Source organism: Danio aesculapii, chromosome 15, assembly GCF_903798145.1.
Source record: "Danio aesculapii chromosome 15, fDanAes4.1, whole genome shotgun sequence".
In the NCBI taxonomy this organism is placed as follows: Eukaryota; Metazoa; Chordata; class Actinopteri; order Cypriniformes; family Danionidae; genus Danio; species Danio aesculapii.
In genome coordinates this window covers 8685609-8703259 of record NC_079449.1, presented here as the reverse complement: position 1 = coordinate 8703259, position 17651 = coordinate 8685609, and the positions used below count along the sequence as shown (strand labels likewise).

General features: G+C 37.0%; 1 protein-coding gene and 1 non-coding gene across 2 annotated transcripts in view; both read left to right on the top strand.

Annotated features, from left to right (window-relative positions):
• The first annotated feature begins 829 nt into the window (after positions 1-829).
• trnag-ucc (transfer RNA glycine (anticodon UCC)) lies at positions 830-901 on the top strand. Its single transcript has one exon. It is a non-coding gene; the product is annotated as a tRNA-Gly (tRNA).
• A 180-nt stretch (positions 902-1081) lies between these two features.
• Positions 1082-17651, top strand: part of efhd1 (EF-hand domain family, member D1) — a 24591-nt gene continuing 8021 nt past the window's right edge. The window contains exon 1 of the mRNA XM_056474479.1: positions 1082-1401. Coding sequence (XP_056330454.1) covers positions 1136-1401 — 266 coding nt within the window. The 5' untranslated portion in view covers positions 1082-1135. The remainder of the gene's footprint in view (positions 1402-17651) is intronic.

Genomic DNA, 17651 nt, shown 5'->3' with positions numbered 1-17651 from the left:
TTAAGTCAACTTTTTTTATGTAATTGTGATTTTTTTAGTATTGAGCGAGAATACCAAAATACAACCTATATGAAATAATAGTTTCATACAGAAATGACAGACAGGTTGTAAACCGGGAATAAGAAGAATATATTTTAATTTGTTTTTCTTATATTCTGCTAGTTGTATGCCTACCCAGATCATTCTACTGATTTCTACTGATGTCAATTTACTCAACTAAGGCTAATAGCCAAATATTGGTGAGAAGTTAAGAAACTATAGTTATTAGTTACTTTATAAAGGTCTTCACATAAATAAACAGCAAAAATCTGTCCAAGGCAGTCAAAAAAATGTGGAAAAATTAAAAAATTTGTAACTTTTTTCCACATTTTTGGAGTGTCTTGGACTGATTTTTGGTGTTTATTCTGATGAATCCCTTACCCAAAGAGCACCGACACATTATTTAAGCTTCCCCTGAGCTCTTTTTGTTTGATTTTGCTTTCATATCAGTATTGCTTTGAATAGTTAATTTAATTTTAATTTATTAGAGCAAATACAAAAGACCTGAACCAGAAAAACTGCAACATGTTCAACAGAATTAGAGTGTATTTGTTAAACAACTGGCACGCTTGAGTTTCTCTCGCCACTAGGCGGCGCAGTTGTAAAGTAACATATAACATATTTGTTATAACGTCTTTGAATGCACTTAATCCTTAAAGCGACAGTTCATCCAAAACGGAATAATTATATGCTTATTTACTCGCCATATCACTTATTCACAACAGTTTGACTTCCTTTCTTTTCTCTTCTCTTCATTTTTTTGTTCACTCTATGAGCGGTACACATCATCGCGTTGGTGGTATAGTGGTGAGCATAGCTGCCTTCCAAGCAGTTGACCCGGGTTCGATTCCCGGCCAACGCAACTTACTTTTATAAATCAATCCGCCGCAATGTTGACTTAAATCCAAATCGTGGCAATTAAAGAGTCCACTACTAGATGCATTGGCGAATACGCTGCTTCTGCACTGAACCCCACAGGGCTTGAAATCTCACGTGTAATGACTCAGTGCTCTGCAGCCCCGCCTCCTCCCCAAACTCCACACACACTAGTGTTCAGAAACAGCTGATCCCGAGCAGAGCATCATCACAGTCCGCAATGTCATCCGAAGAGCTCGCACGGAAGCTGCATCGCAGGCTGGACGCCGACACCAATCCCGGTACACAGAGCGAAGAGCCGCCGGTGAAACCCGCTACAACGATGAGCGACGACACAACCTCTGAACTGACGGAGAAACTCAACCGCAGACTGGACATCCACGACGGCACCGCGAAACCCAAGCAGATGAAGGTGTTCAATCCCTACACCGAGTTTAAAGAGTTCTCACGCAAACAGATCAAAGACATGGAGACAATGTTCAAAAGGTGAGTACTCAATTTAAACATTTCTCTAGATGCATACAGATTTAATCGAGTTAATAAAGATGTGTAATGTGCTGATATGGCATTTGGTAAACATTATTTTGGGTTATATATTAAGTTTGTGTTCTTGTAAGTGGTAGAGGGAGAAAGAGAGAGGGAGAGTTTTGGGATCACCGTGTTCCTGCGTCAGAAGGAATCTTCATGTGTCTTTTGAGCTCATTTTTTTAATCCATTTTTAAAAAGTATTATATTTTTATTTTCTTAAAGCATAACAAAAAGCAACAACAATTATAAAGACTAAAATAAAAAAGCAAAGAAAAAAGGACAAAAGACAGAAAAAATATTTTAAAACCATTATTACATCAGTTCCTCCAGTATTATACATGGGTCAACAATGTTACACATTTATATCTGACCAGTGGGCACAGGCAATATGGTGATCTTGCAGATGATGACAGGGTTATACCTTTAAACTGTTATCCTTGGCATTTTGCAATTTCTGACCCATTTTTAATTTAAGGTAGTTATCTTATATACAGTATAAGCATATTTTAAATGTCAGATTACTACATAGAAATGTTTATTGGTTTAAATAAAATATTACATACATTAAAAGTGGAAATTATTAGCATAGTAACAATAAAATATGAAGTTATACAAATTAAGTATTATTTAATTTTATTTATGATGAATAGATGACAAAAAAAATCCTGGTTGCCTTGCATTTTAAAACTAAATCAAATGATGTTTTGAGTCCATTGAACTTATGTTAAGCTGACCCAAAATAGCTTACAAACAAAACAATCTTGAACAACTTAAAACAATCAAGTTACAACACGATTAACTTAGTTCAGTAAGTTACAATGAACTAAAAATATACTGTCAAGACTAATTATGATCATATAATTTTTTACGGTTTAGGAATTTAACATTAAAAATTAGGTTTTTTTATATTTCAAAGTTTTTCTGGTAAGCACTGGTCATGTGATATCATTAAAAAATAAATATTAATGCAGTTAGAGTGGGAGTAAAATAGATTCTTATGTTTGTGTGTGTGAGTGTGTGAGTGTGTGAGTGTGTGAGTGAGTGAGTGAGTGAGTGAGTGAGTGAGTGAGTGAGTGAGTGAGTGAGTGAGTGAGTGAGTGAGAGTGTTTTGGGATCATTGTGTTCTTGGATGAGATGAAATTTTAATGCTCATTTTAAATCCCTGATTATTCTTGATTTTGTGTGTGTGTGTGATCTGAGTATTATGAGGGAAATCTTTGCTTTGGTGTTATGTGCATTTGTATTGCAATATCATTCATTCATTATTAATGCAAAATAAGTATTATTATGATTATTTTTTTAAGTACAGCATAAGTAAAATAGCTCAATAAAGCAAGACAGAATAATAAGACAGAATTCTCACATTAAATTAGCACAAATTCTCTCTCTGAGCATCCTTACCGTGCCAAGATAATGTTTTACTCTGGGGTCCCTCTCGCTCTCTCTCTCTCTCTCTCTCTCTCTCTGAACATCCATTGTCCTGCTTTCCCTCATTATTTCAGTACAAGGGTCCACTCACAAACTCTACGTCCCCATGGAACCCACTCAAAGCGCAACAATGCCATCTTTGTCTGTTTGTGTGTGTGTTTACAGCGACTCAGAGGAGTCTACGATGAGAGAAAGTCTCTTTGGTTTCATGCAGAGATGTGAAATGGATTAAAGTTTTAAAAAGTTTATTTATGTAGTCTAAATAAAAAAACGAATAACAAATGATCTACCGTTTAATGTGAGGAGAATCATTGGATGTGCATTCCGCCTCATATTTTTTCCTCCTGCACATCAACTTTTGCTGACAGATCATGGTTTTACCTGAGTTCATGGCTTTTTTTAGCTGATCCCAATGTTAATTTTGCCCTACATCAGCTTAAAGATTGAGCGCATGACTTATTGTACATAATATATGGGTTAGCATTTGGCTGTTAGAATTTTAAACCATCATCAGCATTCCCTTTATCAGAACTGTTAGATTATAAATTGTGTTGAAGGACACAGTATCAAAGTGTATTGAGCTTAAAACAATGGATATCAAACTGTGGATGTCCCATGAGGCTCTATACGTCAGGACCATAAGGTGTATCTGGTTGAGCCAGAGAAGGGCACACTCTGGCCCACTTCACATCAGTTCAACCCAGTTTCATCAGAGATGAAAAAAGATGTCATGTATTACAGGAAAATGGGTCAAAAGCAGAGTTAACACATTCATAAACATAACACACACCTACACACTTCTGAATTAGCACACTGCAGATAGATTTATGCATGGATGGGTGGACGGATGGACAGACCGACAGATAAATGGATAGACAGATTGTTAGATAGATAGATAGATAGATAGATAGATAGATAGATAGATAGATAGATAGATAGATAGATAGATAGATAGATAGATAGATAGATAGATAGATAGATAGATAGATAGATCAAAAGACATATTGAAAAATAACTAAATGGATATCTTAAGGCATTGAAGGACTCATGGGAAGATGGATTGATGGAAAGACCAACATGCATATTAATAGATAGTATAGATAGATGGTTACATAGATGGACAAACTGATAGATAGATAGATAGATAGATAGATAGATAGATAGATAGATAGATAGATAGATAGATAGATAGATAGATAGATAGATAGATAGATAGATAGATAGATAGATAGATAGATAGACTTATAGATAGATAGACTTATAGATGGACAGATAAATACACATAACTGGATGCATTAAACATCTCATGGATAGATAGAGGGATGGGCAAATAAACAGATGGATGGATGGATGGATGGATGGATGGATGGATGGATGGACAAATAAACAAATAGATAGATGGACAGACCAACTGATGAATGGATGGCCAGATTGATGGATAGATGGAAGCATGGATACATAGATAGATGGACAGATAAAGAGATGGATAGCTGGACACATTTAAGGACTCATGGAAAGATGGATGCATGGATAGATGTACAGATGGATGGATAATATACAGATGAATGAATTGATATATTGGCTGACAGACAGACCATTAGATTAACGGATGGATAAATGAAAGCATGGATACATAGATAGATGGACAGATAAATAGATGGATAGTTGGAAGCATTGCAGGACTCATGGAAATATGGATGTATGAATGGACAGATGGATAATATACAGATAGATCATTGATGGATGGACAGACAGACAGACCATTGAATGAATGGATGGATGGATGGATGGATGGATGGATGGGCAGATAAACATATACAGTTGAAGTCAGAATAATTAGCCCCCCTTTGAATTTCTTTTCTTTTTTAAATATTTCCCAAATGATGTTTAACAGAGAAAGGAAATTTTCACAGTATGTCTGATAATATTTTTTTCTTCTGGAGAAAGTCTTATTTGTTTTATTTCGGCTAGAATAAAAGCAGTTTTAAATTTTTTAAACACCATTTTAAGGACAAAATTATTAGCCTCTTCATGCAAATTGTTTTTCTGATAGTCTACAGAACAAACCATCGATATGCAATGGCTTGCCTAATTACCCTGTCCTGCCTATTAAACCTAATTAACCTAGTTAAGCCTTTAAATGTCACTTTAAGCTGTATAGAAGTGTCTTAAAAAATATCTAGTCAAATATTATTTACTGTCATCATGGCAAGATTAAATAAATCAGTTATTAGAAATGAGTTATTAAAACTATTATGTTTAGAAATGTGTTGAAAAAAATCTGCTCTCCGTTAAACAGAAATTTAAAAAAAATAAACTAGGGGGCTAATCATTCAGGGGGGCTAATAATTCTGACTTCAACTGTAGATGGATGGACAGTTGGACAAACCAATGGATGATTGGACGGACAGATTGATAGATGGATGGATGGATAGATGGACAGATAAATAGATGGATAGCTGGATGCATTGCAGGACTCATGGAAAGATGAATGGATAGATAGATGACAGATGGATGGATAATATACAGATAGATGGATTGATGGATGGACAGACAGACAGACTATTGCATGAATAGATGGAAGCGTGGATACATGGATGGATGAATGGATGGACAGATAAACATATAGATGGATGGATGGATAGACAGACTAATGAATGAATGGATGGACAGATTGATGAATGAATAGATAGATAGAAGCATGGATGAATGGACAGATAAATAGATAGATGGCTGGATGCATTGCTGGACTCATGGAAAGATGGATGTATGAATGAACAGATGGATGGATAATATACAGATAGATGGATTGATAGATTGACAGACAGACAGACCATTGGACAAATGGATGGATAGATAGAAGCATGGATACATGGGTGGATGAATGGATAGACAGATAAACATATAGATGGATGGACAGATGGACAGACCAATGGATGAATGGATGAACAGATTGATGGATGGATGGATGGATAGATGGAAGTACAGTTAGATGGACAGATAAATAGATGGATAGCTGGAGGCATTGCAGGACTCATGGAAAGATGAATGGATGGATGGACGGACAGAAGGATGGGTAATATACAAATAGATGTATTGATGGATGGACAGACATACAGACTATTGGATGACTGGATGGATAGATGGAAGCGTGGATACTTGGATGCATGAATGGATGGACAGATAAACATATAGATGGACGGATAGTTGAACAGACTAACAGAAAAATGGATGGACAGATTGATGAATGGATGAATAGATGAAAGCATGGATAGATGCACAGATAAATTGATGGCTAGCTGGATGCATTGAATGATTCATAGACAGTTGAATGGATAATATAAAGATAGATGGAGTGTGATGGACACACAGACAGACCATCGGATGATGGATGGACAGATTGATTAATGGACGGATGGAAGCTTGGCTAGGATGGATGGATAGATAAAAGCACAGATGGACAAATTGATGAATGAATGGATGAACAGACGATGCATAGTTTCATCAGAAATATTAAGCACATCTGTTTTCAACATTATAAGAAATTGAGTTGATAATCAGCATGATTCTAATGGTTTGTAGCCCTGAAAACTGGTGCAATGATGCTGAAACTTTACGCATCACAGGAAAAATTAACTTTCTATATAGTTAAATATAGTTAAACAAGCCTTCATAAAACATTCAATCTGACCACAAACATCTGGACGCTACTATATAAATATAATCTATGATTTCTATGCATAAATGTGCAGATTTAGCTCAGGGAGGGGTGTTGACCTGGAATGTGTCCGGCATTCATGCGGCAGAACCCACATGCCACGCTCATCCTCCTCTTTCTGTTTGTTATTCTCTCTTTTCTTTCATACAGCAGGTCAGCTTTATTAACCTCGACCTCCTTCATGCCGCTTCAAGTACAGTAGCTCACAATGGCTTCTCAGAAGCATATGTGCAGTTCACGACAGATCCAGGGTCAGCCTTTGTACTGGACTGCAGTGCTCTGAATGCCAGGCTCTATAGCTGAATCTGTGCCCCGAGCCTTGGCATCTATAAATACCACAGCAGGAAACCAGAGAGGACAAAGCGAACGTCCACACACAAACACATGCCGCGCACCCGCAATTACGTCAGGCCAGTTTGTGTTTTCGTGCATCCACACACATTTCACAGCCGGGTGTGTAGGAGTGTGTTGCCAGTTGCTGAAAGCAGTTGCTATTGTGGTCAGCAGATTCACAGTTGTCTTTTAATCAGGACAGGGCGAGTGTGAGCATGTCTTGGTAAGCATCCTACAGAGGCCGTGTGCACACTAATATGCTTTAGTTTAAAAATGCGTATTTGTTCCTCTCCGTTTTGGCCTTCAGTCCACACCGAGACGTGTTTTTAGGAAATGAATTTTCGAAAACGCTGTCTAGAGATGCGACGATTAACAGGTTTCACTATTAACCACGATTTAATTCGTCACGGTTAATTAATCGTAAAGGCTTCTCAATCACGTGTTTCTGCACGGAACAAAACTGCAGCAACTAGACAAAGTTATGCCAACTGTGAGCTAATTTGTACACCGAGACTAATAACAACGCACAGTGGACTGACTATGACTGAGGCCTTTAATTAAGGCAAGCTCCTTCAAGTTTGTTATATGAAATGGAAGGACACACATGCAACGCATTCACACTTTTCAGGCGCACCTAGTTGAGATGACGGGGGCTTTTGTGACCGCGGGAACTGCATACGGCTGAAGTTTGAGGAAGAAACAATGTAAATTACAAAGGGTTTGCAAACCCACTTACAGTACAAATAATGGCGCCGATGAGAGCGATCATGTGGCGAGTGTTGATCCGCCAGGCAAGATTAATCGAGTATTTTCGAAGAGAGTGCTGAAAGACTTAAGCCTGTTTTACACCGCAACCGTGAGCAGCGCGTGTTTTTTTTGGCGTCCGTGTTAACGGATTAGAGCTTATATACTGCATGCAGAAGCAGCGTGTCAGTGCGAAGCGTGAGTGTCACTGAAGCAGCAGTGCCGTGATAGTTTTGGCACTGGGTCTATTTTTGCCGCGCTCCACACGCTCAATTAAGGTAACAGTGCATTGGTAATGACCAAAAAAACATTGAATGACACTAAAAAGTAGCAATTTTACCCAATAAATGCATCAATAATATCCACTGATCTTTATATAGTCAATCGAATTAACTTTTAAAATGGCAACAAATATATAGTTAGGCCCGAACTACAAAACCAAATTTTAAATAATTTTAGTTTTAAACTAATGGGCTTTTGAAATCAATGAATGCAAATAATTGTGATAACCGTGAAACCGAGATTATTTCTTAGACTGTAATTGTACAACAAAAATTTCTAATCGTTGCATCCCTAACGCTGTCCAAATTGCATACATTTTTTGTTTGTGTTGCATTCTGAACTGTGAAAAACGAGGCTTTTGAAAATTATGCATTTTATAGGTCTGTGCAATTAATTGAAATCAAATAGCAATTGTGATTTGAAATGTTGCGATTAGCTAATCGCAAGAGGCTGCGATATGAAATATGTACTATTTAATTTCCCCCGCCCACAGAAATACATGACTGCCGTCTGTGTGTAATAGTCTCACTAGCTAATTGAGCGAGCTAATTTTCGTTCTGCCCAATCAGGGGTGTCATCGTTAGCCAACTAAGGTCGCAAGTTCTTTCGTTACAAACGTTAGTTAATTGATTTCACGTTTCCCAAATCCATCGTTCCAACAACATTCGCAAACTGTGTCGTAAACTTGTGCACTTGCAACTAAACCTCTGGAGCAGTAGTTAGAAACAAAGAAATAAAGGTACGTGAGCTGTCACTGGGGTGGTAAATTTTGGAAAAGTACAAATTTGTACCTTAAAGGTCTAAATAAATACCTCAAGGGTACATGTTAGTACCTAAAAAGTACAAAAGTGTTATTTGAGTTACTGTTGCCTTTCTATGAACTCGAACTGGCCATTCTCTACTGACCTCTGGCATCAACAAGGCATTTGCACCCACAGAACTGCCGCTCACAGGATATTTTTGTTTTTCAGACCATTCTCTGTAAACCTTAGAGATGGTTGTGTATGAAAATCCCAATAGATCAGCAGTTTCTGAAATACTCAGACCAGCCTGTCTGGCACCAACAACCATGTCATGTTCAAAGTCTCTTAAATCACCTTTCAGACCAAAGTACAGACCAAAAGTTTGGACACACCTTCTCATTCAAAGAGTTTTTTATTTTATTTTAATGACTATGAAAATTGTAGATTCACACTGAAGGCATCAAAACTATGAATTAACACATGTGGAATCATATACTTAACAAAAAAAGTGTGAAACAACTGAAAATATGTCATATTCTAGGTTCTTCAAAGTAGCCACCTTTTGCTTTGATTGCTGCTTTGCACACTCTGGATTATTATAGACGTTGCCTCAGAAAGAAAAGAGAGGATGCTCAGTGAATAAATTGAAGGGCTTTTATGCAGCACTTTAACGGTGAGGGTTGAGCTGTTAAATGACCTTTCAGAAACAATGAGAAAATGAGGCGAGATTAGATGACCATTCAGAGTGACGCTATGAAAGAGACTGATAAAAAGTTCACATTGTTTCAGAGGTTTCTCTTCAAATACCACAGGAGAAATAAAAACATTCACATGCAGAAATGATTGAGAAGCAGTAACAGTGTATTTCTAAAAAGCACATGAGCTAATGTTGATGTTACAACTAAAATGCAAAGTGTAAAACTATTTCATTATGTTAAAATACTTGGTGAGCTTTAAGATGCTGCAATGCAGTTTGTATTGATAAAATCATCCAAAATAGTAAATACAGCACACTAGTAATCAAAAATTTGTGCTAGATAATTTTTTTGTCGGCGACATGGTAAGCACTGTTGCCTCACAGCAAGAAGGTTGCTGGTTTGAGTCCTGGCTGGGCCAGTTGGCGTTTCTGTGTGGAGTTTGTATGCTCTCCCCGTGCATCCGCTGCATACAACATATGCTGGAATAGTTGGTGCTTCATTCTGCTGACCTCTGAATTAGAGACTAACCTAAAGAAAGATGAATGAATGAATTCATTAATATTTCTTGTGTTGTTGAAGTCTCTTATGTAGGCCATTCATAAAAAAAGTGATGTGCATTTTATTTCACAGTAATTATTGCGATAAGTGATATTATTGTCATTTTAACACCATTATAGGGTATTAATGATGACAAACCAAGATTCAACCAATCACCTGTGAGGATATTAACACATCTTTGATGCAATAAAGCCACATCTTCTATTTCTTTTGCTTCAAATTAGAGGTCACTATTTAATAAATCCTTTTAAAAACCAAATCATCAATAATTATTTATTATAATATTTATTATAATTATTATTATATCTGTAATCAGTTAGACATGCACAATTTTAGTTTGCCAAGAAGATTAATTCTATAAAAATGTACAATTTAAATGAATGTGCGCTTTTTTAAATACAGATGCAATTTGAAGCTTTATTTTATGTTATTTTATTAAATCAGGAGGTAAAGCTTTCAAAAATATTACATACGAGCTTAGATTTCTCGGTGTTAGTATACTCAGTACACATGATCAACAAACAAATGTCACAACTTCACTTGTGCAAATTATATATTCAAAAAGGCGGCAACACCAAAGCTCCAGACATGCTAATTTATTAAATTAAAAAGGCTGACACGAAGCTTGTAACTTCTCAGCACATGCCTCTTCATCAGACTTGACAACTTCACTTGTGCTAATAAAGCAAGCTATTTTAATTAAGCTGTTTTCTTTCATGGACAGCTATTTTTATCTTTTTGTATCTTGACTGATGGCTGTTTGCTACTGATGTCCCGTCTTTATGCCTTCATTCGCTTAAAAATCTCAGGATCAAACCTGAGTTAACAGTGAAAGCTATTAACCAGCATCATGGCATCCACAAAGCCTGATTACACTGGTTTTGATTTAGTAAGCTTGATACTAATCCTGTAATCCTGAGTTTGTTGAGCCACCATCATGGAACAGGCCTCAGAAAATCTTCTACATACACTCAACCATAGAAAAAACAGGAAAGTGAAACACTCTTCTTTTCATATGCACCGTACACTTTACTTAAACTCCACCTTACAGGGACTCAATTAGAGAAACAACGTTTACCTGTGAAGTTACCACACAATCATGTTGCACTACTTGCTTTGTTTACCTCTTTTGCACAATATCTTGCGCAACATTGTTTTGTCTGATGTTAAACATGCTTGTATATGTTTAAAGTTAAGTATGTATAGTATATGTATAGTTAGATTACCCCTCTGGTATGTTAGTTATGTATAGGTTTAAAATAGCTATGACATCTGCCGTTGTTTTCATTCATTCATTTTCCTTTGGCTTAGTCGCTGATTTATCAGGGGTGCCACAGTGGAATGAACCACCAACTATTCCGCCATACTTTTTATGTAGCGTATGTCCTTCGAGCCACAACCTAGTACTGGGAAACACCCATTCACTTTCTCATCCACAAACACTCATACACTAGGGCCAATTTAGTTAATCCAATTCAACTGTAGCGCATGTCTTTGGACTGTGGGGGAAACCGGAGCACCCAGAGGAAACCCACGCCAACACGGGGAAAACATGCAAACTCCACACAGAAATGGCAACTAGCTCAGCTGGAACTCGACCCAGCGACTTTCTTGCTGTGAGGCGACAATGCTAACCACTGAGCCACCGTGCCACTCCGGCATTGTTTTATATATTAATTATTGTTTATTTATGTAGCACTATGGTCCTGCAAGACATGACATTTCATTCATCTTTATGTCCACTCAGGTAGTGGAATGACAGCTCAGCTTGACTTGAACTTACTTGAACTAAAAAATCAAGAAAGTAACCAAAGTGCACAACAGAAATGGATTAAAACCTCAGATATACAGTAAACAGGAATGTGTTATTCTCATCTGTTTGTTATCTGATATACCAAAAGCTTTCTTCCAGGTGTAAATATACAGATTTTAAGATTTAATTGAGAGCACACAAGATTAGTGTGACCTTTACATCTGCAGAAAAACCGATGAAGTCTCTTAGACTTTCTCCATTTTGCTGAATAATATGGCACCTCATTGGTGATTTATGGAGAGAAGTAGATGCTCACCTGTACTTTTCTTCAAGCGCGAACAGAACATGCGCTTTCTAAAAGCACCACTCAAGTTAAAATAGAAACTCGTGCCCACTCCTTCAATCTCAGACAAACACTTCTCTCTCTCTTTCACTTTCTCTCTCTCTCTCTTCTGCGGGTTGGTGTGGCAACAGCTGGCGAGCCGCTATAAATACTCTCCTCTGTTAGAAGCTCTTTTTCCTGCTGTTTCTTCCATCACTCTCCTCCTGCTGATCTGCTGCCCTCCCTCTGGATAAACCTCCATGTCAGCAGTCACTGTTAAGTGTTGCTAGTTGACTGATATGAGCTGAGCGATGCTGGAATGCAGTATGCGTTGATTATTTAATCCAATGCAGCACGCTAGTGTTCAAAATTATTTGTTGGTAAGGTTTGTGATTGCTTATTTTTAAAGTACGTAGGCCATTCATAATAAAAGTTGTGCAATATTTTGTCACAGAAATTAATGCAATGAGTGATATTGTTGTAATTGTCAGACTACTTTATGTCGCTGATTATATATTAGTTATCCAACAACATTTTGAATAATGCAAATGGGGAGAAACACTTCCAAAAGCCAAAGCCTTTCATTCTGAAGGCTATTTAGATTCTGACATTTGATGTAAATAACTCAAATACCCTAATATATACTTTAACACCTAATGTAGAATGTAAAATGTTAATTTCATTTAAAGGGCACCTATGGTAAAAATTCTACTTTTCAAGCTGTTTGGACAGACAAATGTGCATGTATGGTGTATAGACTGTCATATTGGGGTGATATAAACACACCCAGTGCTTTTTTTTTCAATTTAACAACACAAAAAACGGTGGACCAATTGGAGCTGTTTTCAAACCGACCGCAACTTTACGTAGGAGACCGGTCCCCCCGCCCACCAATATTGATTGACAGGCGCGTCATCATATCCTCAGTTTGTTGATTCACGTCCGACATTTTCAGCGTGAGTCAAAGCAGTATCACTAAAGGAACACGCTAGCTCTATTTTTAGATGCAAGGCTCATTGGGCTCAACACAAGAGCAATATTCTCCACATTATCGCTCTAATCGGAATTATTGGTTGTATCTTTAGGTAGGTTTGCAAACATGTGTACTTCTCATTGAGTCTACCTTATACTTCAGCCGTTTGCATTTCTCGCGATCCCAGAAGCTCCCTGTGATCTTAACTAGCATGCGTTTTAGAATTCTAAACATAGGTTTCTATCAGGGTACACTCAAGTCGATGGCTGGGCGCCGCGGACCGCTGCAGAAACCTATGTTTAGAATTCAAAAATGCGTGGCGCGACGATTCGGGACACTTCATGTTTCTGCCGCGCCACAGAGTGTGTCTGGTGTGCCGTGTCGCGGCTTCGAGCGGCGCATCCGGTGCCTCAGTCAAAGTTAATTCAGTGTGCGTGATTATTAGTTTCTGTGTACAAGCTCGGCACTTGAAACTAGCACACAGTTGGCTGTAAAACTGTACAAAGACACAAATGATTTTGTACTCTCTGCTTGGTCTGTGTCAGAGTTGTACATGTACGACTGAATGCTGTACCTCTCACTCAAGCTCCTTCTCTGTCTGCCTGTCAGACTCTGTTGCAAACGCAGAGCGGGTGAGCTCATGGCCCCGCCCCCCTTGTTACGTTGGCGGGAAGCCGAAACTAATTTACACGTGAAGCAACACACCCCTAAATCAGTGAACTGTGGACACGCCCCCAACATGACACTTTTTAGCACATTATAATAAAAAAATCTGAATCGTGTTTTAAACAGAACCTAAACTGGCACACTCAGAAGAACCCTAATAGTAATATTTAATCATAAAAAAAGAGGTAAAATATGTGCCCTTTAATGTTATTTGGGAAGTTCTGCCATTTTTATAATGTCACTTTCATAGAAGTTGACTGCAGGTTATTCAGATGAGTTCAATTCAATTCATGTTTATTTCTATAGCACGTTTACAATGTAGGTTGTGTCACAGCAGCTTAACGTAGATGTTTTAGTCAATTGAAACAGTGTCAGTCCAGTTTTCAGAGTTGAAGTTCAGTTTAGTTAAGTGTGGTTTAATTTTCACTGCTGAAAGTCCAAACACTAAAGAGCAAACCCATTAATGCGCAGCTCCACAAATCCCAAACCAAGCAAACCAGTGGCGACAGAGTTCTTCAAAACCTTCAGTAGTTTTAAGCAAAACATTTGGTTTTATGTGATGGGTTTTACACATTGCATCACCAAAAAGGGTGTGCTAAGTTAATATATTGATTATTGCGACCAGTGGTGTAGTCGGGACTATACGCACGTATACTCGGTATGCCTACTTTTTTCCACAAGCTGTTTGGGTATTACGACTTCTGAGGATCAATAATTGCGTATACCCTCGGTATACTCACTTGTTTTGCTGATTATACTTCCCTAATTTACCTGTATTCGCATCCCCTTTAACTGTACACCAAATGTTTTTTTTAACTCTCATCTTAATTTGTTGCAATTGGTGCATTTTTGTTTATATTTTGCGCCATTTTCCCGCCCCCTGATGACCACAGCAGCTGTGAGAAAATTTCGTGAGTTTTTCTTAGTCAACTGAATGATGTCTCGCTGAAACATTGAGGTAAAATTATAAAACAGCATGGGCGGGTTGGGTGGGTAATAGTACACCACCTTTTTTTTTTTTTTAGGACTACACCACTGATTGCGACAGGTGTGATTTAACTTGAATGATTTTGCTCATGGCTATCAACAGCGTTTTTCACTATTTATTTCGTCATTCATACCCAAGCTTATTTCACTGGCGATAAGCACAGTGAACATGTAAACGTCTGCTTGTTGCAGTAGTCACCCTCACTCTTTATCTTTGTGTATTTAATTCATAAGCTTTTTTCACTTCTGGTTGACCTCCTCCACAACAGTGTCCAAACCCCCTATCAAAAATTTGTGGGCAAAAGTTACAAGCCATGGAGGAAAAAAAGAAACCCACCATCAAATTGTATGCTTTTACAAAGTGCAAATCTTATTGGTCAGCCAGTTATTTTATTGCGGTGCGGCAAACCAGAATTTTTTTTTTTTTTAGTTATGACCCTTTTATGCCTGCTATTTCGCTCGTATTGGTATCCTAGTCTAGTCATGACGTCGCTGATCAGCACAAGCTAAAATCATCCCAGTGTGCATGTGCCTTTATGATCACCTGCATTTATTTGATCAAGAATACTGATAGTGAAATATTATTACAGTTTAAATGATCTTTTTCTGTTTTAATATATTATAAAATACAGTTTTTGCAAACCAATTAAAAAAAAAAAACATCTGCATAATTACGCCAAACTACAGTGTCACTGTACATTTTCTTGATTGCATAGTCTTTTACTGATTGCTGATTACTTAAAGGGCACATAGGTTACCCCTTTTTTCATATTTAATATAAGTCTTTTGTGTCCCCAGAATGTGTCTGTAAAGTTTCAGCTCAAAACACCCATCAGATTACTTATTATAGCTGTTTGAAGTGTCTATATTATAGCTGGGTAAAAGTTATTGCTGTTTTTTTGTACTGGGCCTTTAAGGCTAGTCCTCCCCGCCCACCATTCCCACGTGCCTGTCAGCAATCGCCGCCCTCGGCTGCCTCAGGAAGCAGATCTCACGTAACGTGTGTGAGAAATACTACAGTAAGAACTTTAACAATCAGTATTTGATGCAGTTTTTGTGGAGTTGCAACAATGAGTCACACACAATGTCATTACAAAGTTCACGCACACACACAGCGAGGACACACACATAGAGCGCAGACACATACACACACACACACACACATAGCACAGACACACACACTAACACACATAGAGCAGACATACACACACACATAGCGCAGACACACACACACACACACACACTGAGAGACAAGCTTTTAAGCTTTGCGTTAAGCTTTGCACTCGCTTTTATAATTGTTCTGACACGCGGCTGTGCTGATTAAGTGAATCTGAAGTGAATCGCTGTAATTCATTACACACATGCTCTGTTTTAAAACATTTTAAACTTGTGAAACTCACTCTTGATCACGTTTGATGATAATTGATGAACCTAGCAAACTTAACAGACTTTTTATACCCGGCTGCTTTGCGCTCGTCCTCTCTTGTTGAAATGATTATACACGTGACTACCGGGATGTTAATGCGCACAGCTGTCAATCAATATTGGTGAGCGGGGGGACCGCATTCCTACATCAAGTTGCAGTCGATCTGAAAACCGCTCCAATTGGTCCACTGTTTTTATGTTGTTAAATTTGAAAAAAAAGCACTGGGTGTGTTTATTTCACCCCAATATGACAGTTTATACACTATACTTACACACATTTCTGTCCAAACAGCTTGTAAAGTAGATTAATCACCATAGGTGCCCTTTATTGTATTTAGTAATGTAATCAATAGGTTACTCTTATTAGATCATAAATTCTGAAAACATTTTAGATTACTTTTAGATTACTACCTTAAAATCCTGTTACTTGTATATCACACAAGCTAAAAGTACCAGTTGAGCTTGATTAATATGCTAATTCATGCCAGATTATTAATGATCTGATAATGCTGTCAACAAGAGACGCAACACAGCATAACACAATAAACCAATCCTGGAAGGTAAACTGATACCAATTATGTTTCTCCAAACACAGTAGCAGTTTTTTTTACTCATGGGTGCTCACTTAATATTTGCCTTGTATCTGCTGTATTCCTTAAATGTGACCGAATGTTTAATTCCTCCTAATGACTTGAAACCCACCATAAATTTGTACATAAACGAAACATGGCAAAGAGAATGGGACAACTGCATCAACAACAAATTATATGAAATGAACCTGAAATTAAATGAAAGACATTTAGCAAATTATAATTTTGAAATCAGGCATGATCAGACGCTCTATACCAGATGTCGAATTGGACATTCTAGGTTGACACATTCATATTTATTAAATAACGAAGAATCACCTAAATGTAATAACTGCCAGACTGCTCTCACCATCAAACATATTTTGTTGGAATTTAGAAGTTTAAATTCTATTAGACAAAATTTTTATAAGGAAAGTACTTTGATGGACATTTTTAAAAAGGTACCACCAGGAAGAGTTTTACATTTTTTTTTTAATCAAAAATAGAACTGAAAAATCATATTTTTTTGTACAATATATTTATAACTTTTTTTCAATTTGCATATCACAACAGATTACACAATACAGAAAATTAATCATGAAGGCACAGCAAACTTTTTACCCCCATTCTCCCTCCCAACAACCCATTCCCTTAAAAAAAAAAAATAAAAAAATAATAATAATAATAAATAAATAAAATAAAAATAAATAAACAAATAAATAAATATAATAATAAAAAAAAGGAAAAAAAAAGGAGGTGAAAAATCATATTTAACTTTGAATAAATTTTTTTGTAAATTTTATCTATTTATATTTTATTTTTTTGTCTAAGTATTTTTTTATTTTTTTATATTATACGAATTAGTTTTTATCATGTTATATTTTGATGTATATCCATTTGGCCACAAAATAGCCATAAGTTGCTGATGTAGCAATAAATATGTAATAAATAAATGTATCTGCTGTATGTTTTGCACGTAGTCCTCACGCATTTCAAAACAACACATGCT